The sequence below is a fragment of the Diabrotica undecimpunctata genome, chromosome 1, assembly GCF_040954645.1.
Source record: "Diabrotica undecimpunctata isolate CICGRU chromosome 1, icDiaUnde3, whole genome shotgun sequence".
NCBI lineage: Eukaryota > Metazoa > Arthropoda > Insecta > Coleoptera > Chrysomelidae > Diabrotica > Diabrotica undecimpunctata.
This window is the reverse complement of record NC_092803.1, coordinates 51,176,503-51,202,058: the sequence shown is the minus strand read 5'-3', so window position 1 is coordinate 51,202,058 and position 25,556 is coordinate 51,176,503. Positions and strand designations below refer to the sequence as shown.

Genomic DNA, 25,556 nt, shown 5'->3' with positions numbered 1-25,556 from the left:
ACCACAAACGAATTATTCGCAAGCATGGGGCTTTTCATGAAGACTGAAATAGACCGTAAAATTTTCTAAATGAATTATAATTTGGGATTTTAGGGCAGTTTCGGGGTTAGAACGTTTTTAGTTTATTGGGAGTAACGGTACTGGTAAAACGCCTATTGCCTCGTTCATTATGCTCCTAGTCCATATTCTTACTAGGCCTACTTCGACATTTTCCAACTTTTGCGTTAAAATTACCGGAGGGATGTACGTAACTTCTATTCCTTTTAGGCTCTAAGTGTTTGTTTTAACTGACTATAAAAATCTTTTACTGTATTTAATAAAGCATACATCATTTAAAAACCTCTTTTAAAATGATGTATGCTAGAAAGATTTATTCCTTCACTAAGAGTAAATTTTAAATAATTTTTACATTTCAAAGGTCGCCATTTTGAAAATACGCGACATAATCACACAAAATCTAGGAACATACTGGGTGACGCAATAGATTTGAAATGATGTATTACTTGTCATATGGTTCCGTTTAAAATTATCTTAAAGCCGTCCGCCAGTTTTAATGATTACGTCACTACACCATCACAAAACTAAGAACAAGTGACTTTGTTCAGTTTACCTTAAAATTTATTAATTTAAGTTTTATAGGAAAATAGTTACGGGAGGATTTAGACGTTAGAAGTTATATATGATTCAAATATACAAAGCAGATCATGTTTACACTAACTATTTGATTGTTGTCGAAATAAAACAACAGGGACGATCATTTTTAAATTTTATAGTATTATGTTAAAGAAAAATTATTTTAAATGACCTCTCATACGTGTATTTTTCTTCCCCTTTGTTGATAATGTTTAAAAATGATTAATAGTTGCTAAAGAAACTCAGATAATATACACTACAATAAAGATATGGGTAATCAAAAATTATAATAACATTCCTAAGTGCTCAAACTCGGTAGAAAATGCTTCTGTGATTCACTTGAAACAATATAATGTAGTGTAACGTACTAAAAATACATCGTTCACAAAGGAATATTAGTTTTAATAACAAAGAGATTTAATTGTATTATAATATTACGAATTTCTTAAAAATGTATCTATTGTTTGATCAAAAGGCCTTCGAGTCCATTATGAACATCGTGTTAAATGTTTTTGATCTTGGTTTATCTGAAAACAATTTTGGGAGTCTGTACAGTAAGTTTAAATGATAGAAGAAGTATTTTCTACACGGAACGAGCTCTACCTATCCGCGTGCATATCCCATCAACCAAAAAAAATATATATCTGCTAGTATGTCTACCTAATTCTGGAAGACAATGCTGTTGGAAATCTCTATTTCGCTATAAATGTATAATCGGCCCTATTTTACTGAAACAAAATCAGATCTACTAATAATCTCTAAGAAACTGCATATTTATTTTATCTAAAATGTCCCATTGTATCTAATTCATAAAAAATAAATTAGTGATGAGCATTTTCCTTTTTATTCTTAAATTATAAACTAACTAACTAAAGTTGGGATAAATTCATTTTTAAATGAGCAAAAAACTTATTCATCTTTTTGTGGAATGACTTAGGTGCTACCATACCTAGTGAAAACGTATTTCTGTTATATTCATCCTAATAATCACCCGAATCTTGATGAAATACTGACATACTATAGAAAATAGTTCAAAAAATCTGCTTATATGAACATACAATTGGTTGAAAATGAGTCAAAATGCTTCAAGTAACAATTTGAAATCAATTCCGTTTTTAATTTCCAAAATAAAAAAGTCCTTGGGAGGTTATGAGTCATTACTTATAACTTAAATATATATATATATATATATATTTGGGATTTGATGTGACTCCCTGACTAGTGGACAACATTCGATGTATCTGAAGGGGTATTACAACCATGTGTGGGAGCTGACCTCAAGAATTGTCGTCCCTATCCATTGCCTTCCTCTGCCAAGCACGTATTCCCATATTTCTCATGACTTCATCGATGTTATCAGGGAACCTTGTTCTGGGTGTTCGTGTTTTACTACGTGAGAATAGTTCATTTATATAATTATTTTTTGTTAGATTGTGTGGTTCCCCTAGCATACCTCCACGGGGAAATAAAGTATTGTCATCTGGTATAGCAACATCTTAAAAAGTGCCTTAGGTTGTTAAAAAAGCATTGGATTGGCATATGATACTTATGTAACACTTATTACTGCTGCTACTAGCTGAATTCTAATTAAATTTAGCTAGTGAGGCAGATATCTTTATTTGTCTCGTTAATTAACTTTCTTCTTCATGGTCTTAGGCCAATAATAGGAAAATTTAACGTTATTCACTTTCTCCCTGGGTGCTACTAATTCTGAGAACTTTTGAAACTCCTATTCAAGTTCATTACAAAGCGTAACCAGAATAATATTCTGCCTTTTAGTAGATCTTTTATCCTTCTCTTTATGTCAGAGGTTACAGGAAACTGTACCCACAGACATATAGTACAAGATAGACTGACTGCTGCAATACCAGCCCGTTCCCCAGTGCGACATGAAAACTGACGCAAAGATGTATCTCTTGCGAATTTGACAGATTTATCGACCACGTGACCTAAATGAGTAATGAGAAGGTCACGAAACCCGGACCATTAGACAGAGATGCAGGGAATGATTTGTGTCAGTTTTCTCTGTCGCACTGCGGAATGCGACTGTATTGCAGCAATCAGTCTATCTTTTACTACATGCTTACACTTTTAACTTAATCGTTTAGGTTAGGTAAGCTACTTTTTAAAGTATTCCACATAATTTCATAAGAACATAAATAAATAAAATAACAATTTCATACTGGATCTTCTTTCTACCCTATTCGTACCACGAAGATCCAAAAAATTTGTGACTAATTCCGCTATTCCGAAAAATTTCCTACCAAAGTCTTTTGTTTTACGAAAGAATCACTATTCTTATGTATATCAAAATTTTAAATATATATATTTGTCTTTTAAAATCAAGACAATCGAAAACAACTTTCTAAAAACAAATTATGAAAAGAAAATTGTATCTTAAATCTTTCTTAGCAATTTGGTCACAATCTAGAGATTCAAAAGATTCTAAATAAATTACTATTAAATAACCGATCGGAACCGTAACTAGAGTGTGAACAAATTAATATCATATATATATATATATATATATATATATATATATATATATATATATATATATATATATATATATATATATGTATATATATATATATATATATATATATATATATATATATATATATATGTATATATATATATATATATATATATATAATTAATTTCAGACAAATAGTGCTCCAGTGTTAGTACAAACATAAACCAATAAAACAAAAATTAAAGTTCTTAGTATAATTTCAGACTGGTTCAGAATATCATAAAAATACACGTGTTTATTAGTCCCTTACTTTACTATAGAGGTATAGAAAAAGGTATCATACTATTTATATAGAGTTAGAAAATATGATATTTTGGCACACACCATACCATTAAAATTACTAAAGCACTATTGGTCCAAAAAATTACTACTCATAGAGTTCCCTAAAAATCATGTATACAAGTATAAAAATTTTCTACAGAGAATATCGGTGTCTTGAAGACACGTGCAAATCTATAATTTGCAGAATAAATTGGATGTAAGAGAGTTTTTTAAGTTTTAGAAATATCAACATGTTACACAAAAATGTATGGCATACATTCAGTTAAAAATGTGTTAGGTTAGATTCTTTATACCATACAATACCTCTTTAGTATCTACGTAATATTAAAAATTGAATATATATTAACACGGTCCTACATGATATCGGTTTATCCCTGTTTATTCCCTATAATCCTGTTGAAACTGTGTAAAATAAGCAATTTAAACAGAACAGGGACTTTCAGAACAAAGCGCTGCGGATGATGTTGCGATTCTGCCTAGATCTGCAGATGTATTGAGAGACGTATGAGTGTATTAAAACCTCAGCAGAAAAACTCAACCTAGTCATTAATGAAGAGACGCACAAAGTACACGAAATTTTTACAGTTCCTTAAAAAGGAGTAAGAGATCCGGTAAACTTCAAAATCAACTAGAATCCAGATAACGCCCTAGAATTAGAACAAATAGAGAATTACACTTACCTGTGAACTAATATGCACTGGAAAAGATGACTGTTGAAGACCAACAGTCCTCTATGTAAGCGAAACATGGGTGATAAACCAAACAAAAGAAGAAAAAATAAATATAAAGGAAAAGAAAATATTGAGAAGAATTTTTAGTGGTATTAAAGAGAGGGAGGTGCATAGAAGAAGAACCAATGCCGAGATCTTGAGTCTTTTTAAAGTGCCTGCGATATCAGAAGTTGTAAAAGCTTCAAGATTGCTGATATCGGTTAAAATATAGATGATATGCAAGTGAAGAGCACATATGAGAGACTGTACAAGAGACATGACAGTTGACAATTGAAAAGCGGATTTACTAGAGAAATATTGAAAGTTACAAAGCAAGTGAGTTGAAAAATTGTTATGAAGTAAGATGTCATTGACAGATTTGAAGTACAATTTTAAAAGAGAGTGTACCTAACAATGGGGTAAATAAAAATTGTTAATCCTTAAAAATCCTATTTCTTATTAACTTAACTTCTTTTCAATCTAAGTTTTAGTTTATAGGTGATATTTCTGAAAGATTACTGAGTCAACTTTATCTGATTCAGCAGTAATTTAAAAAGGAAAACACATGCTAAGTAATGTCGGAAGTAATTAATAATGGTGTCGGAAGATATTAATGAATAGTCAATCAGTTTCTCTATTGGATTTTTGATAAGCGTTAGGTTAGGTTAAGTTGGCCCAATAATTCTTGAGAATTGCCTAATTGATATTACAAAATATACAGTATTTACAATAAAATATACATTCTCACATTCAATTTATCCTGTTTTCTACATTTGGCCTTTTTAATAATCGTCTACTTACTAAAAGCCAAATGTATTCGACCACAATTTATTATAAATATAGACAAGACTGAGACTTATAGACTTAATAAAACACTTATGATATATAATAATATCTATCTAGTAATTTACTGGTTGTAAATTCAGTACTTTTCTGATTATATAAAGTTAGTATAAAAATGTGGAAATCAGATACTTTTTATCGAAGAAAATATGTATCAAAATACATATACTATAACAAACTATTTTCTATTTGTTTATATTTACTATCAGTGGCTCGAAAAAAAGAAAATATTTTCATAAAATCAGCGGTTCTTCTGATCATGCACAGCATGATCACTAAGTAACACTGTGCTAATTTTAATCAAACAATTGAGAATAATGAAGACAACGTTAGGTGCAGCACATAGAAGAAATGCCAAGAAATATACCGATAATTGAATGTCACATAAGCGGCATTCATCTTGCACACGGTATCTCACATTATATACTCTTTCTTCAACAGTATATAGACGTCTAATCCAATTCACGTTGGGTATTTTCCAATAAAATAAAATATTTTAATTTTATTATGCCATATGTAGATCGCCCAGAATCCATCACTGTGGGTGTTCACCAGTCTATGGTGAATAATATCGAATAGTCAAACTAGGAAACGATCAAAAAGGTAATGGAAAAAACATTAATCTCTAATAAAAATGATCCTGTTTCTACATCTATTAGACAGCTTTTGATTTTTCCGACCCTCTATAACATGCTCTTCGCTTGTTTTCGATTTTGTTACTCTCATAATAATTCTTAGAACATTATACATTCTATGTATTATGTTTAAGTTTGTGTCTTGTTATGCTCTTAATATAGCAATATTATAGTCATTTTCTTTTGAATTTTATGAAGAAGATGTACTGCCATTTGATAATATTGAAATACTAAACAAAGTTAAACTACTTTTATAAAAAGTATCAAAATCCCAAAATGTCCTACAGTATGGGAAGTTTTAACAGCCAACAATGATTTAAGTAAATACTGAATTTACTTTCTTACGTCTACAAAGGCCTCTATTGAGTTGGGTCTATAATAAAGTTTTTAAAATAGAAATTGCAACATTTAAAAATAGATTCACTACAATCTCTTTTATAATAATAGTTGTACATATACAATTTTACTTCCAACCTATTTGGAATTTAAAGAACTGGTAGACTCAACTGAGTTTAACAAGCTAGTTATTTCAAATTATGTAGAACATTTCACAACCATTAGCTCATATTAATAAATATTTTGTAAATAGTATATCGTAAGAAGTATCTAATATATCTTTTTCTACGAAATATACACAGTAACTTTCCACCAATCGGACTCTCTATTGAAAAATTATTTTAACTAGATTTCGATTAAGGAAAAATGTATTTTTGTAAAAACTTGTGTTAAGATTTTATCAAAAACTAGAGAAAACTATCAAGCTTGTATATAATTAAAATGACGTTACGGAATTTATGTACTTTTTAAGTTAATTCATACTTTTCAGAGAAATATAGGAAAAATCCAGATGTCTTTTTTGTGTAAACCTTATGAAGGAGTATATCCTGGAGCAGTGTTCAAAGATGAAATCTTCAACTTTGTAGGCCAAGTATTCGATGCTGAAATCAACACTCACAGTGAAACATGATGTTAATTTTTCTAAATATCCAAAAGCTTCAATGATTTCTCAAAGGCAGGATGAAAGTTATCTCTTCGAATAAACACTGGGATGATGACGTTGTTGAAAGGCATGATGTGTTAGGTAGCATAAGCTAAGGAATCCTCATTGGTTGCATGTTGCATTACCATGTATTGCTGTCGAACTTTTACGTTCTCCAGTATGGCAGCAGATAGTGCTGGAATAAGAGTTCGGATATCTGGTATTATCCGATTCAAGATATGTGTGAAAAAGAGAGAGAGAGAGAGAGAGAGAGAGAGAGGGAGAGAGTGACAGACAGAGAGAGAAGGACATAGTCGAAGATGTCAATAAATGGGAAAAGGAACTTAGGGAAAATATTTCAGGCCAAAAGCAAGCTAAAGTATTACTTCTGCTGGCTACACAAAGGTGCTCTTAGAGCTTCAGAAGACTGAACTCATAGTAATCAAAGGTGTTCTCATTCAGATAAACCTCTGTAAAATGGGTAAAGTGAACAAAGCAAGTGGGCAAAGTATAGATTCTGTGAAAATCGCCGAACGTCAACTGCAGGGTAATTATGCATAAACACAAAATGAGGGTTACTACTGTAGAATCTCACTAATCCGGCATTCCAATAAACCCACCAAAATAATGCGGCACCCACTGTCCGCCACTTCCGCGTTGGGTGGCTGCATAAATTTTAAATGCGATTTGGTATCCGTCTATTAACTATATCAGGTGAAAAATTGTCAAGCAATGAATCTAGTGAGCAGAAATGTTTCGACGATTTTAAAAATATAGTAGAAGAACTAGGTCCTCTTCCTAACCAAATCTATAATGCAGACGAGAGTGATATATTTTAGAAACTGTATTGGAACACACAAATTGGATTTGTTAGTGATTTGTAAAGCTAAGAAATCCACATAGAGCTTTCAAAACATTTGTCTGCCAGTCTGTAACAAGACCAATTTAAAAGTTGGGTCACGAGAGAGGTATTTAGTGAATGGGTCCGTAAAGACTTCGTCCCAGAAGTAAAGAAGTTTATGAAAATATCTAACTTGGCCATAAAAGCTTTACCCGTTCTTTACAATGATCCAGGCTAGTACCCACATGAATAAGAACTTATATCAATGATGGGAATATACAAACCATCCTCGTACCACCAAACCGTACACGTTTATTACAGTCGATAGATTGGAATGTTGTTCAGAAAGTAAGGTAGCATAACCCAGAGCCCTAAAAATTTGAATTATGTTGTATTCTCCCTGGCTCATGCATGGAGCTCTGTTTCAACTGGCTTAATTCTATCATTGTGGAAAAAGCTATGGCCTACAATGAGTGTTGTATCACAAGAAACAAAAAAATATGATCCTGAAGATAATTTACCTATTGCCGATTGGTTTCAAAATTTATCACAAAGAGGACTCGCGATAAGTGAAGAAGATTTATCAAATTTTTGGTTTGAAGGGGCCGAAGAAATATGTGAAGCAGTAGAAGACGAAGAGAGCCTAGTAGAAATATTGGAACCACCAATTGCTACCACTGTAAAAGTAAAACCAGATATAGCATTTATTTCAATACCTGAAGAACAACATGGGCTAAATATATTATAATTCTTCGAAAGATGCGAGAAATGATTTGTAAACAAGGACTACAAGTTGAGCAAAAGAAACGTCAATTAAGGATTATTTTAAACTATGTAAACTACAATTATAAAAAAAGTGTAAAACATGAACACAAATACATACGTTGTACCTATTCCCTTTATGAAATGCTTTATTTTACGTATTGTGAATTTTTCTTTACACTCCACTAATCCGAATATTTAAATAATCTGGCACTCTCTGGTTTTTTATAGTGCCGGATTAGTGAGATTCTACTATAATAGACTTCCTTGAAAGTCTACATATTTTCGACTAAAACATATACGTAGTGTACATATAAAAGATCTTTCAGATAGCGGTGTGGAAAGGTCTAAAATGCCAAACGATCGCTTTAAAATCTAGAATGAAAAAGAGGAAATACGAGGGAAATAGGTCACCGAGGCGATGTTATTTGCACCAGGGAAGATCCAATTTGTATCTAGTTTACAAAGGAGCTGATAGCTCTAATAATACTCAAAAATGTTCAAAAATTGTAAGAATATAACTGTAAACAGAACAAACAATTCATTTTAGAAGTAAAAATATGCAAAACATTGGAAAATGTACTTTTTGTATGATCGGTGGAATTATTTTTAATTTTATTATATACTACCGCAAATACCATATATATGTCGAAAAACTCTTAACAGGTCTATGGTACAATAATATTTTTGTTATAAATATAAATTTAAAATGTATATCTGATTTTAACTCCGACTTTTCATATACATAGATAACAGTTGCTGTTGCATACACTTTTTTCATCGCAGTATCTTTTTCATCGACCAACTCAATAAGGCAATACGCATACTGCTACGTTCACAGTTCTTAAAAATATAATCAGTTTGGCAGTAAGATCAATCCGTCGTGGGTAGTGGGTACAGATAATTCAAGATAGCATAGTAGTGAGCGTATGCCGCCGAAACGACAAACAGGTGCCAGATAGCATGCGCAAATGGAAGCCGCCCGTCGCTCTTGAAGAAGACTATACCTATCAAGTACAACAGGCCGCCGATAGAGAGCTCTGTTATACCCTTGAATGTGTGCTAAAATATATAAAAATATTAGGTAATTAAGTAAATACTGGCGATGATATATTAAACAAGTATAAATTAACAAAATTTCACTTAACGAATACAGCATTTGAATACGATCAAGCGAAGTAAACGAGTAATTCGAAAGCTATGTTTGTTTAGTAGAACAAAATTAAACAAAACTCAAGGACGAAAACGAAATAAATCTTACAATATAATGAAACACAAAATAACTAGTTCAAAAAAAAATTAATACTCCTTTGAGACACAACTTAAACGTTTAGCTTACTTTATGAAATATTCGAGGAAATATGTAAAAATTGCTGTTCAATCTATTCAAATTTTTGCCACTAAGTATATCAGTTTTTGTTATTCTCGTTTATTTATCACCCATTTATATTTGCATTACAAAAAATACACGAGAAAAGGTTATAAAACTTTTAAAATTACTGGTATTTACTTGACATAAACTATCTGCAGTAATATCCAAAAAAAATGGTTGTACTTAAAATGAGACAAAGAAAGAAATTTTAATTATCTTTGGTTATTGAGACAAATTTCGCAGTCAATAAGAAGTGTGTGAATTAGTTAACAAATATCCAGAAGAGAAGATTAATCAAGTATACTAATGGGTATTTTGATACAAGTAGGAGCGTCAGAGATTTGTGCGCTATGTCAAAATCATGTAAGACCTGTGGGCAGATACCACTTAGAGAACAGTTTTGTGAAACGATTGTAAATTTGCTCGGAAGAAACTCCAACGTAAGAAACTGAATCCTGTTTTCTGACAAAACAACATTTTGTTTAAACCGAATCGTTAATAAACGGTTAAAAAAGTCCACGTCGGTTTCCACCATGTGGAAAATCCACATTAGTTTAAAGGTCATACACAAGTGCCACAAAAGTTAATGTTTGGGCTGGGATTGTTGAAAATCGGGTAATGGGCCCAATTTTGTCGATGGCAATTTGAGTCCTTATGTTTACTTAGATGGTTTACCTTATTGCAGCCTTAGCAGTCATGTTCCCTAATGAATACGATTCGAATGTACCCTCTAATAACATTTGGTTTCCACACGACTCTACTCTGCCTCATTTTAGGAATAATGTGGGGAAGTATCATTAAGAAAGACTTCCAAATCGATGGATAAGTAGAACAAGATATACACCTAGTTTTCCGGATTAAACCTCCTTAGACTTTGGTTGTGGGATTATTTAAAAACCAAAGTCTATGTAAATACAAAATTGAAGAGCTGAAACACGAAATTTTGCAAGTCACTCCTAATGTTAATCAGAATGTCACTGATGGATTCAAACATTAGCCACTGTCAAATAGTTAATTGTGGTCATTTTGAACATTTAATTTTAATAAAATGTCTCTCTTATGTCATTTATCTGTAATTTTAGCCATTTTCCTTTCAGTACCATATTAGCCATATTATAAAAGATTTCCTCAAATATTTCATCAAATAATTAGATAAGGATAGCTAAATCCTATACCGTTGAATTTGTGTCTGAAAGGACTATTCACTTCTTCAATTAAATATCGGGTGTCCTATTAAAAAAAAAGTCGATAAAGTCATAACCTCTACAAATATAACAGAAAAAAATTAAAATTTGAAAATAAAAGTTGTGAAAAATATAGTTTTTGTGTTTTTTCCATATTCTGCCAAAGTACAAAAGGTACAAAATTATTACAAGGTTCTAGGTACAAAATTATTAATTTTATGCGTTACTTTTAGGACACAGAATATATACATCGAGCTGTAATCATTGCACCATTTGTAAACAGTTCGGTTTAAATCACAATCTCTTAAAATGTTCCATACAGTTTGATGCGGAATTCCAAGTTCACGACTGGTCTGCTAGTGCACTGTTGTGTGACGAACGCCTTTAAAACGTGGTCTTCCGGTGCTTTTATATGTTCATGTGTCATTTAATATCTATATATCACGATTTAATCTATTGGAGTTAGAGTACGGACAAGAGTTGGCAGAGACACAGGTGAATGGAACATCGCCCTGAATGTGATGCCACTAATGGTAGATAATATAGATAAAAAAATTATATATTTAACTTTACTTAACTTTATAATTTGTATTAGTTTTATAAGGATATCTTTTATTTTTGCTTTTTGGGCACAATAGGAGCTCGCTCCTCTGCCCTTATTTGTTATGTAATATCAATAATAATAATAAGCTTTCAATTTGATTCTTTAATGTCGTGACCATATTTAGTGAAATGTGTGTGAATAATGACGTTGTAATTTTACTTATTTTATCTTATTACTGTAACGAACGTGCTTGAGACAGTTTAATCTTAACATGCAATATTTTACATACTTTAATGTCAGTTTTTATTTGTGAAATCTGTTAATCTCTGTAAGTGTTTTTAAATCTATTTGTACGTCATTGGTTTGTAATGTTATTGTTTTACAGTGTACTCCTGAGGAAGCTATTAAATAAATAGCGAAATATTGAGTTCTAGAAAAAACAAAGATTTTTATTAGAGACCACTACCTGATAATTCCTACATATCTGTATATTTATACCCGATTATTCTCTTACAGTAATATGCTAATGATAAATACTATTGTGGATCTCCTTAGCAGTTGAGGTAGATGCGTAAATATATGGTATAAAAATACCATACATTTACATAGTAACTTACTTCACATATGATGGGAAACACCGGTCCAACACCCATGACAAGGTAAAATATTGTTTCGAGCATTTTGTACTGTTCATGGAAGATCTGTTGATAGGTGATACCTGCTATGGCTAAGAACCAGACTATCCACCGCATCTGGGAAGACCATCCTTCGTGCGGAAGTTTCTCGAGCGTGAGCCATGGAAAATATGATCCTGCGATAAAGACGTATATCATGGCTCTATCACATCGATGGAGGACATCTTTAAGTTGGCTAAAATGTCAATACAATTGTAATCATTGTATAAAAAATCATAATTTACATATATAGTCATCTTCTTTGATTAGAAGACAAAAGGATTCACAAATTTAGTCTTGTTTTTAATAAGATTTTTTTTTTGAAAATAAGATAAAAAATACAGAAAAGCAGGCAGCTTATCCTTTTTCAGCATAACTTAAACATTTTACTTATTGATAGTTAAATTATATTATCAAAAATGCCCTAATAAGTCCTAGGGTTGGATTGAACAATTAATAATAGCACAAAATTAAGACTGAACTATTTCTCTTATCTGTGGTACGGGATCCTTTTGTCATAGTAATACACAAGGACAACTAACACATTACAAGGGAGAAGTTTCTGTGTGTTCACATAATACCCTAATCAAAATAATGTTGGTGGTATTTTTATTGATTGTAAAATGATAGGAAACATATTGGACATATTGACACTTCCAACGCTGTGTTATTCAAAAGAAAAATCTACTTTTATTTTTAAGTCGAAATACCGAAGTCGTTGTTTCATCGATTCGTACTATAACGGACGTCCTTTCAATTTCAGTATAGAAAATTGTATAGGGTATATATAGGACAGATTATGCTTTTAAGAACCTTTTCTTAAAAAAAACGGGTGTGGCTGTCCAGTGGGACTGCCACACCCGTTTATTTGGGAGTCAATCTGCACAATCATTACATATGTACTGCTATAGGTAAGACATAGCAGAAAGAGAAACAGAATTAATAACAACTTACTAACAATTAATAAACAACTTTTGACCTGTAATAGGAGTATAGTAAATGAAGGATTGAATCAATATTTTGATGAAAATGTATATTTTTATTTTCATACATGTATGAAAGGAGTTGAATGCAAAAATTTTTTTACACATACTCTGCAGTAAAATTCATTGTTTATTTTGTTATTAATATAATAATACAACACAAATTAAAATGCAATATTCATAAGTATTTAAAAATGACAATAATATACATAACTTTTCTACTTACGCATATATGTTTAATTTCCCATGTAATAATATTAATAAAAAAGTCCTCCCCGTCTGGGAATTGAACCCCGGTCTCCCGCGTGACAGGCGGGGATACTGACTACTATATTACCGAGGACATGACACAAAAGTATTTCAAAATTGACAGTTCTGGGTCATACAGTGATTTATTGAGATTATTATTTTGAAATACAAAAGACTAATATAATTATGAACATTTAATAAATAATACAAAACATATCACATAAATAATAATATTAATAAATATTTTATTATATATATATTATATGTATATATATCTTTATATAATATATATAATATTAAATTAAATATACAAAAGGAACATTTTTATATTCGAGAGAGAAAGAGAGAGAAAATATATCTTCTGTCTCTCTCTTACTCATTATCTTACATATGTAATGATTTCACAGATTCACTCCCATACAAATCCAGGTAGGCTATTATGTTTATAACTAGTTTGACTTTTGCGGGTTCGTTTTTTGTAAAGGGAGTAAAATTTAAAGATGCAGCCATCTGAAATTAGTCTTTGACCATCAGCATTGAAGTACATAAAATGATAAAATTGTAGTTAGCATCCATTAAATCAAATAAAACTACACTGAACGTTGTATTGCAATTAAACAATTCGCTTCCAGAGATGGGTGATTCTTTCGGAAATGCAAATTTCCACCCGCCATGACATATCTCTACGCTCTAGAAAACGCCCCACTAGTTGAGGGGTCTTGAAACAGAATGTTATGCATATCAAAAAATTTACTGTCAATTAAAAACTCACCCATATTTCTTGCAGAAAAATACACAGTGGAAAGACGTAGATACAGAAAATACAAATATGAGAGTTGCTCCATACACAATAGCCGAGAGCATGTGATCGGCATCTTTAGATCTGCTTATTAATTCAAGTGCTGCTGAGATGCTAGGTATTATCCAGATGCCATGTGTGATGATATTTGCAATATGTTCCACCGATGTGGGACAATATGCTTCTTTGGATGGTGCCTTTTTGTTCATCCATTGTATGCTAAAATAAAAGAAAATATTATTACTCTTTTGATACCAACAAGTTTGAAATACCTGTATTAATGGCTTGTTTGACAATTTTGCTCTTTTTGAGATTAATTGTAACTACATAGTTTATGAGATGTTGCGTGCAGTCAACGCGAACTGGATTCAACTCATATGACTATACCATTAACATATTCAACCCATCCACTCAGTCAAATTCAATAAAATAATTGACCATCCTCTGAAGACGACCTCCGCAGGACACCAGCAACCACCACCCAACACCACCAGTGAGCAACGACGTATCCAGTGCCACCACCCATAAATCACACCACGTCCTGAAGAAGTGACAAAAGTCATCTATAACAGGACTCACAGACAAACCAATCGAAGAACACACAACTGCACATCATTATCATCATCTTTGGCTCGACAATCCTCTGTCTGGCCTGCTCTAAACATTAGTCGCCATTCCGTTCGGTTTCTGGCAACGTGTTGCCATCTTCTGATCTCTAGTATCCCTAAGTTGGTCTTAACTCCATCTAACCACCTAATTCGCCGTCGGCATCTGCTTCTTCTTCCTATAGGTGTTCGTATTGTTAAATTTTTAGCAATCATGTTGCCAGGCATTCGTATTATGTATCCAGCCCATCTAAGTCGCTGTGTGTTAATGAACGTTACGAGATCTAGTTAATTAAATAGGTATAATTCGAAATTAAATCTTTTGCGCCACTGCCCTTAATCGTTTATAGCTGAATATATTTTACGGAGTATCTTACGCTCGAATATTCCCAGAAGTCTTTCATTCTTCTGCATTAGAGCAAGAAGTAAAAGTTTATGCAGTGCTTGTAGCAGGGCGTGACCACCACTCTTGTAGAGCTCACTACAAACGTGATCAGTTTCTGGTGCTTTATTATTTTTAAGCCCTTTAATAGCTGGGCAACCTCTTCAGTGGTAGGTAGTCTTTCGTTTTGGTAGTCGTTCTCTGTTTCTTCGATATAATGGCCGTTAAATTTTGCGTCGTAAAATTCAACCTATCGGTTCAAGATTCAGTTCGTATCACTTAGGAAATTTCCTTCTTCATCCTTACAGCTCCCTATTCTTAGCTTAAACTCTTTACTCATTTTGTTTACATTTCTATAGAACTTTCGAATGTCGTTATGATTTCTTAGCCGTTCTATGTTTTCTAACAGTTTTTCTTCAAATTGCCTTTCTTTCTTCTATATAATCTTTTTTCTTCCCTTCTTAAGGTCCGGTATTCCTCCTTTGATCTTCTTGTGCATCTAGCTTGATTTATCTTTAGGTATGCTCTATTTTTGTTATCTGCTGCTTCTTGGCACTCCTTGTCAAACCATTCGTTTTGTTTAACTGGTTTGGTTTTCCCCAATATTTCCGATACCTTCTGTTATTTTGTTTCTACATTTTGTCTTATCCCCGCTTCCAAGCACTGTATGTCCTCATCCATTTGTCTCCTTTACTATCTCACAACGGTTTCAGTGCTCAAAACAACTCCACATACCAAGATATACTAATAAAGAGTATATTGAAAATAAAAAAAATCCATTTAAAACCCACATGTAGAAAAATCTTGTGACAGTTTGAAGAAGACTTGTAGGTTTCCATAGTTCTGTATCAGTTTCTAACATGTTGTAACCCTTACTTTTCTTTAACGATTATATTAACAATTTTTATATATGAGGCTATGAGTGCAATAACGGACCAACCCACAAAAATTCAAAATTTATTTTATTGTAAAATATTAACTGTCTAGTTGAAATCTATCAGCTGCATAGTGAACCAATCCACATTTTTCAAAAAATTCAAAATTTATTTTATTGTAAAATATTAACTGTCTAGTTGAAATCTATCAGCTGCATAGTGAACCAATCCACATTTTTCTATTTGTTACTAGATGGCTGCACTAAAGTAGTTTTGGAACTCCTTATTTGATAGGATCTTAGAGGAGTAAAGTGGACCATGCGCGGTTAGTCCACTGCAGTGTTGTTAACTCTACGGATTTATCTATAGATCTACGGATTTTCGAAATTATTTAGGATTTTCGGATATCGATCACATTTCTACGGATTTTTCAGCTGCAGCAATCAAGAATAAAATTGGGATTTTTTACCCTTGACTTTTTATAAAAATAGAATTTTTACTCTTAGACTCTTAGCTTTTTATAGAAATAGAAATATTTATCAAATAATTAATTGACATCTAGTTCTCTGTAATGCCGTGAAATAGAAGTCTACTTGTCTAGCACTTCACATTATTGTATGCTTATTTCTTTTTCGGTAGATGGCAGGAGATATCTATATAAAAATGGTAGTTATGGTAAAGTATCTGTAAAATAGTGGGGATGAATTTCAATTTTCGTAACAGGTGAATCCCCGGCACTTAGGGGAATAACAGTGATCTCAGATGGAATGCTAAGATTTACCTTGGGGACTCCCCGCCCTAACATTATAAATACGAGCTATTCGGAAATCTACTGTATAAATTTGTTATCATCAAAAAAAATTTGATAGTATTTTTAATACGTTTGTATTAAAATTTATTTCATACTTCCCTGTATTGTTTAAAAACTACATGCAAAGAATGAGAAATTCCGGAAATTCGTAATTGTAATTTGATACCTAAATCATAACAATTCAGAATGGAATGTGATCCGTTCAATGTGGCAATAGCAACGCATTTCGCATTTGACAACCAAGCGTTTCCAAGCACAGCACTGCATCCCTCTTTCCTCCCACCTCCAGATGCAGGCCAGCTAACTGCAGCTAATGAGCTAATCAATTGTGACTCAGTGTTTGAGATACCTCGGCCTAGCCTGCACGTATTTTTGCAGTATAAAAGCGTACATGTTTGAGCTATCACTTCTAATTACTAAAGAAAAGAAGAGCCATATTATTGGAGAGACGCTTGTTAAACCGTGTTTGTTAAAGGCAGCTGATATTATTCTTGGAACGCAGAGTACGCAAAAGTTATCTCAAATAGCTCTTTCTGACAGTACTGTGAAACGTCGCATTGATGATATGGCCGAAGACATACAAAACCAGGTAGTTTATGCAGTAAAACAATTGCCATTGTTTGCTATTCAGCTAGACGAGAGCATAGTCATAGCACAATGTTCTCAGTTAATTCTCAGTTAAGACGAGCTACTCTTTTCTACAGAGTTGGACACCACAACAAAAGCTATTGATGTTATGAAAGCAGTTTCAGACTTTTTTGACAAACATGAACTCTCTTGGCAAAAACTGATCGGTGTATATACGGATGGCGTGCCTTCAATGCTTAATTCTCGCTCAGGATTTGTACAATTAGTAAGAGATAAAAGTGCTGATGTGACTGGATACATTGTGTTATATATCGACAAGCCTTGGCAGCAAAAACTCTTTCAAATGAACTGAATGCTGTCTTAAAGTTATGTATTAAAGTAGTGAATTATATAAAAAAAAACCGTGCATTAAATACTCGACTATTTAAAGCTCTTTGTGAAGATTTAGGGAGTGATCACAAAACGCTACTATTTCATACAGAATTATGACGGCTCTCAAAAGGAAACATGTTGGTAAGATTATTTGACCTTCGAGATGAAGTAATCACCTTCACAGCAAAAGGAACAGAAAAGCAAAATGAACTAAGCATGGCCAGCCACGAATAGACATACTAGTAAAGAAAATGACTAACCAACCTAATCTATATTTCTTTTATTAACAATTCCTGTATTTTATAAAAACTGATATTATTGTATCTTATGGCAGTATAAATAAAAGTCGTGTTTTCTATGTAATACTTAGTTTTTTTTTTTGTTCCTAGGCCCACACAATTTATTATTAAGGGGTGGGGGGCACAAGAAACGTTCATTTCAACAAAAGGGGGCGTGGTACAAAAAAGTTTGGGAATCCCTGTTTTAGAGGGTAGCAGCCGCACTTAAATTGGCGAGAAAAACAGTATACAATATACGAAAAAGAAAAGAAAAAAATCCTGTTTTATCTTCTCCAGGAAAAAGCAGACCTCAATTAAAAACGAAAACTACTGATTTACCTGAGGGCAATAAAATGGTAATTCGAAATACAATATATAATATGTACCAGGATAGTAAGTAATCCAACTTTCTGTTGAGAATTGTCATGTTATACCCGTGAATCATTGATCAATGAGCTGCAGGCTAAAGAAATTGTTTTTACAAGTAAAACACCCTTGAGTAGAATATTAAAAGATTTGGGATGGCAGGATGATAACAGCAGGAGTGTATGTAGGCCTGGTGATTATGATGGAAAAAGATTTATTGTGGTTCATGTTGATTCAGCAAAAGGTTTTATTTCAGACACCAGTTTGTTATTTTGTTCCAACTTCTTGACAGCAGATTATCCATCTATGATTGTCATGGACAATGCACCCTTCCATAGTCAGATCATGAACAAACAAACCTTCCGCTAAATGGTTAAAATCAGACATAGATTAGTTGAAGAAATACAATGTTAATTTTGATGAACATCAGTTAAAAACAGAATTGTTACAATTGGCCAAGATGAATCGACAAGAAAATATATATATATATATATATATATATATATATATATATATATATATATATATATATATATATATATATATATACTGTAGATGAATCAATACGTGAACATGGGCACAATGTGTCTTTGTTAGTTTGCCTTTGTATCATCCAGATTTTAATCGAATTAGTATGGGCAGATTGCAAGACTTACTACATTACATATATATTGGCAGAGATTAATATAGAGATAAACATGTATTAAGTATGAGAAAGGAAGCAATTCAAAAGTATAACTGGGCAAAGTGTGTAGAACATACTAACAAATTAATTGAACGGTGGTTTATTAGAGAAGACAATATGCATAATATTAATATCGACCTTGTAATAATTTATTGGAGAGAACAGTTCAGATTGCAAGAATATTATTTGAGCTAAATAATGTTTCATTCCTTAATTAATTTAACTGTTAACTATTATATCAACATGCTATAAATATTATTGTATATTTAAGTAATTATATTTTTTTATTTATTTTTTAATCACGAATGATATTAAAAGAATTTATTAAGCTACTTCACATGTAGCTGTAATTCTTCACCAAAATTTTAAGGCAAAACTAACATTTTACATTCTAATTGTTAAAGTATTTTCCTTATAAAACATTTCAGTTATGTCATGCAAAGCAGTCTGTTAGAAAGCAGGTCATTTAACAAACAATTGTAGTAATATATCAGTATGATTCAGTGAAAGGTTTTTATATTACCCAATACTACTTTCACTATCATTTACCTGTGTTTTGAAAACATATGTATACAAACAATTTAACATTTTTAAGTGAACTGATAATTGTGATTATTTAAACAACACTTACAAATATTAGCTTACCTATAGATGCCTACATCTCCAAAAACAATCATTTTTTTTTAATAAGAAAATGCGGCACTTCTTACTTCTAATCATAAAAACCAGATATAATTTGCTATTATGTATAACCAGCACAGTTGCAAAATTCAAGGATTTGTAGATAAATTTTGTTAGAAGTGCGATAAGTTAACTCAAAGATAGTGCGAACTGGACAATAATTTATTAAATTTTTAATCCAAAGTTAAAAATAGAAGAAAAAAAAACATTTTTTTAAACATAAAACATATTACACAAACTAAAAATCTATTTCTAACACACTTACCATTTCAATTTCTGTAGATAGGTGTTTCTATTGATATAGAGAAGGTACTGTTTCAGAAGAGTACTGCTTAGCATAACTAAAAACAAAGAAATTATTTATGAAAATCTTTCTTTTGTATACATATTCTGAAAAAAACAATTCATTTAATGCGTTGATTTCGTTGTTATCCGCTTATAAATACTAAATTAAATTGCCAAAACATATTTTTTTGCCAATTTGCGCAAATATTTTAAATTTTTATGTTATTTACTAACCAGAAATGGATAAACAAAAGCACCTGGCACTATCCTACACCAAGCAACTGTCAAGAGTAATGTTTTAATGTTTATGTTTATATCTAGGAATCTGACAGTCGGTAAATGAGAGTAACATGTGTTGCCTAAACAGGCGTAACTTCTTGTATCTTATGATTGTAAATTACCACTAATTTTTTTTTGATTTGATTTATCAGTATTTTTTAATATGTACAGGTTTTAATGTTTCTTAAAAGCAATATGTTCTTTGGAGCATCTGTCCCCCTTGCCTTAATAAATAAATCCTTGAAATATTTCTGTAAAAGCATTTAAAGTATATTAGACATGAGTAAACAAAATTCTTAAAAGGAGAAATATCAACAAACTTAAGTTAAACTTAAGTTAAAGTTAAGTTAAACTTAAAATAAGTTAATTTAATGAATGGAAAACACACGAACACTGAGAAAGATATTATAAAGTACCTTTTGAGTGTTCATGTCCAAGGTCAGAAAAAGTGACTCGGGACGGGAGATTTATGTAAGTACAAAATAATTATAACCTTATAGCTGACTGAGAACCTCAAAATGAAATATTTGGTCCTCACAGGTTTAACAACATTTAAATCATAGGTATAAAGGGACAGAAACAGATAACATATTTTCTAGACGTGTACTAGTGGTGGAAAAAGTCTATTTATCCCGTGCAGTTAGTCACATGCTACGACACAGGTGCTCATGAATATCATAAGAGCCGTGAATAGTATAGTAGACGAACAGTACCTTTTAAGTCTATTTAAAGTTTCCCGGTGCATTTATAGGTTGCAGCCGTAACCTTTACGACTACGTTAAGATTCGAATCTAGCATTACATGGAGACTTAGTGATATATTGAATAGACACACAAATATTAGTGGTAGTGTTTATGAGAAGAGGAACCTATCTTTCAGATGAGCTCAGACAAGATAATATCCGAATCCATTTTTACAGAGAGGAATTCATTTAAGTTAATGCAGTTATACTATTTACGGAAAAGAATATCCCCTGCTCCAATGGGGCAATGGGGAATTAATATAATTCACTTATCGATCAAAGAGTTCCCAAGAAATCAAATAGCTATGTCCACACTGCGTGTCTTTTTGTGAACGCTTGTCGCTTAGACGCATGCTGCAGAGCATACGTTGTCAAAGAAGTGTATGCGCTAAGGCATGTCTCATGCTTGTTTACTGTCCTGGACCCGGTTTGTCATACCGCACAGAGCAGCACATGCAGTTCCACCGCAGTTGGATTTCTTTGCGCTTCAACTTTCCTTTTTTATATTTTCTATTTTTCATTTTGGTATGAAAAGTATGTTATAAAATTCATGATAAAAATATTTTTTTTAATATATAGTTATTAACTATAGACCTTCTTATATTTGGTATCAATAGGCTCACAAGGAAGTAGACTACCATAAAAAATGCAATAAAATATTTATTTTACTATCGTCAGATGTAAAAATTGGCATTCATATTTTCCCATACATGATACTAACCCTCATAATATCAGATTTTTTGTGACACGTAACACCAATGGGGTCAATAGTGACCCCAAAGCTTTCCATCAAACAGTGTAGCAATATTTGTAAAAAATAGTTATTTATATGAAATACAAAATTTATTAAATATATTTAAAAGTTTTAAAATCTTTTACATTTTTAGTAAATTCTAATAAACAACTAATAGTTTTACAAATTGTTTGTTATACGTGGAAGGCAAGTAGTTATATGATGGTCCTTACAAACAAATCAATTGCACTTCTGACATCTCTGGAAATATTTTCTGTCAAAATTTCTGAAGCATTTCCAACATCTACCACGTTTTAATTCTCCAGGTTTTGCGGATGACCTTGCGATTTAGAAGTTTCATCTCCACTTATTTCAGTAGCAAGTAACTCTTTGTTTCTTTCTTTTTAAAAAAACTGTCAAAGGCCATCTTTTTGTTTGACTTTTGACTGTGTACTATTAAAATTTTCTAGTACACTAGATTCTATATACTAGTAATTTCACCAGTATTATGCATGGTTGATAGCAAAGTAACAATTTTCCTTTTTTTTTTTTTCGTCAGTGGGAGGCTAACATAGCTTTATATTTGGAACCAAATTTTGTTGAAGATTGCTTTGACACTCTACAAAGGTACATTAACGATGAATAGCTGTCTTCAGTTGCCAAGAACCACAAAGTTATCGCGAATCTTATATCAGCAGGTATTGCTTTTCCAAAGTTGCTATCACATTTCTCTCCTAATGGCCTTGCCTAACCATATACAGAAGATTGTCAAAGTTGTTTTTTGACATACTTGTAAAATTTTTAAACAACACATTGTCGTCGCCTTCTAAATCCTTTAGAATACAAAAATTGGGAGTTTTAAAATAACTCTTTATCCATGTTGTTCGTTTCAATCTTTTACGTTTTTCAACTTTCTTTAACACGAAATATACAATACTAAATCCTCTTAGCAAAATAGCGTCACCTTTATCCATCGTGAATATACTGAAAGGCACTGTATATGGATAGGGAAAAGGCATACGTCTAAGCGCACACGCGAAGGCATGCGTTGACGCATGTTGAATTGATTGTTGAAAGGAATGTTGAACCGCATGTTGAAAATGGAAGTGCAGCAGTGTGGACATCCCAAAGGGATTCTTTGAACAGTAAACAAAAAAGTTTTACAGCCTTGATCAACATAATGCAGTATTCCAGGCTGAAATTTTTGGGTTGATAGCGTGTACCAATAAAATTATATAAGAGGGACTACAAAGCGAAGAGAATTAATCTTTATTACAAGAGAACGAACATCATAAGGAGTCGTTACCATAACGACGCTCGAGGGAACGTTTTGTATGCACAGAGCCATTCTGTGGTATCAAGACTAAAAACGCTGTAAGTTATGAGGTTGGAAAGTAGCTGTAAATCGTCAAAACAAATTGACATCCACACAAGGACAAATCCATACAAAAAACTAATAAATGGTATCGATAAAATTTCATTTACTAGCCTCACAGAATTCATTTAGCGAGAATTAAATTATAACTGACGGAATAATGTTTTAAACTTCCAGTAAGAAGCTACTGGCTTTCGTTGAAAGCACAGGACTTCTTGGTTAAGTTTATGGGGTTGGGGGGTTGGGAATTAGGCTAAAACCCTAATCCCACAAAAAAGTATTATTGCAAAATCGAAATCAGAATATAATGATTGGAACTTACATAAAGGATGCCAGCTACTAATAATAGATGGACAATGATGGACAGGATAATAATGTAAAAATCTTTACTTTGAAGATAAAATCCCTATAATAAACGAGAAAACTAAAAGAAACTCAGTACGACGAGCTATTCAATTAGCACACAGATATTACACAGAAGTCACGAAGATGTATAATGCGTCTGTCAGAATAACAAACATGAACTTGGTACTACTTTTATAGTCCAAGGTAGAACGCAACAAATAGTTTTTGAAAATAAAATAGACGGATTTAGTGTGATTTCGTTACAGCGTACCACCATTCGCTGATATGCATATTTCTGCCTCTTGGCTTATCAGAGCGAACTCATGGCAATCTTTGCCATGAAGCCTTTGAAGCAGATTTCCAATTTATATTCTCAAATAGTTTTTGATTTCAAAACAATTAGCTATGTAATAAACAAATTTCTAAATATACCAGCAGTGAATCAATGAGCTGATAACCACCTTAGATACGGAATCCAAGCCCATAATAATTTGGAAATTGGATGTATGTAAAGAATTCATAAAATGTGTATCAAATCAGAAACTAGGAATGGAAGAGTTTAAGAAACGCATCAATTTGTTCAACGCTGAGTTCGAGGAAGCTACTGAAAGGAAAATTCATACATAGTGTCATGCAAGAAATAAAACGTGAGCAACAGTCGAATCTTATAAGACAGGAAAAATATTTTCAGAAGAGAATAAATGGAAGTATGATACCAAAGTACTGGAAGAGGTGGAGGAACCAGAACCACACAGAAATACCCTACGTACTAATAATGATGAAACTCTCCCATATATCTGAATTCTGATATCAATTAAAACGAAGTTGATCCACTAACTTTCGGGGAAACAAGCGAATCAATCCTAAAACTAAAAAACATACTAAAAGAGTATAATAAGAAGAAGAAGAGCAATGAACTACCTAAGTCTGACGTCATAATGGGCGGCGGTTTTAAAGTTTTTCCAGACATTTCTAATTTGAGTGTATTTGTCCCATAATAAGTTGGCAATATTGGTTTTTTAATTGTTTGAAGAATAAATAAGGACTTTTGGTTATAAATATAAATAAATATTCATTCTGTGCGATTGGAATTATTTGTTGTTCGTGAAGTTGTGAGGTAAGAATATCAAAGTATTAAGATATTTACTATGAATGTCATATTTTAAGGTTATGTTATTGTATGATTAAAACTTTAATTATTTTTTTACTGTATTTCCCGGTATTTTGTTGTTGTTTTTATCAGGTTTATTTTAAAATAAATCAATAAATCATTGAATTTATTTACGAAGTTGAAAAATATTTAAATTGATGTTTTATTCTTTTTTCGTTGCCAGTGATTTTGTCCTGTTAAATACTAAAGATAGTCGTTTTCTCATAGTTTAAGTTGTAATATAACATTCTGTGGAAACCTTTCTATCAAATTGCCATAATGAGTGGTTAAAAAATATTTTTTGAATGTTTTAATAGATTTTGAGTTTATTTTTTAGATGTGGGCATATAATAACTAGTAAACCTGTGTTGAAGATATCGAATATTACTGAATTAAAGAGTGCTCCTGTCTTTCGCCAATCCTATTTAAAATTTATATTAGCAGGGCTCTAAAATAAGCAGTGGATAAGAAAACACAGCCCAATACTAGATTGCAAATATAGACAACATGAGAATATAGCTAGAGAACACGTCATTGCTTACAATCCTCTTTGAAGAAGATCATGTAGTTGTTGCGGAACACCAATGTAATAAAGAAACTGATAGAACAATCCACGAAATAAGGTTTGGAAATGAACATAAAAAACCTAATGCAGGTATTATAGCGCAGATAAAGACCATCTACAAAGAATTTTAGGTACATAAGTTCAATACTAAGCCTAAGGGATTTACCGTCAAAATATCATCACAAAAAAGTCTAGTTGGATCAAAAGAACGACTAAAGTGGTAAATTGAGATTAAAAATAGTAAATACATTAGAAATGGCTTGTCAATACAGATCTTCTAGGAGTATGATATAGTTTGAACTAAACTAAAAATATTTGCAGATAAAATCCATGTCTGATGCGCAATTTCTAACAGGGGTGTATCCCGACCTTTTGTGGGAAGAGTGAGGGATGAACCTTTGAATAGTCAGAGC

At 32.0% G+C, this 25,556-nt stretch overlaps 1 protein-coding gene across 5 annotated transcripts in view; it reads right to left on the bottom strand.

The window, feature by feature from the left end:
* Positions 1–3,289: 3,289 nt before the first annotated feature.
* LOC140449230 (monocyte to macrophage differentiation factor 2) overlaps positions 3,290–25,556 on the bottom strand; it is a 43,350-nt gene continuing 21,083 nt past the window's right edge. For 3 of the 5 annotated variants that reach the window (XM_072542417.1, XM_072542445.1, XM_072542434.1), the window contains exons 2-5: positions 19,935–20,010; positions 14,000–14,245; positions 11,939–12,191; positions 3,290–9,283 (exon numbers count right to left, since the gene is read on the bottom strand). In XM_072542417.1, the coding sequence (XP_072398518.1) occupies positions 9,095–9,283; positions 11,939–12,191; positions 14,000–14,245; positions 19,935–20,008 (762 nt within the window). In that variant the 5' untranslated portion in view covers positions 20,009–20,010 and the 3' untranslated portion in view covers positions 3,290–9,094. Of the gene's footprint in view, positions 9,284–11,938; positions 12,192–13,999; positions 14,246–19,633; positions 19,750–19,934; positions 20,011–20,188; positions 20,254–25,556 lie in introns of those variants that run through there. The other 2 variants (XM_072542425.1, XM_072542454.1) reach the window with 2 other exon arrangements.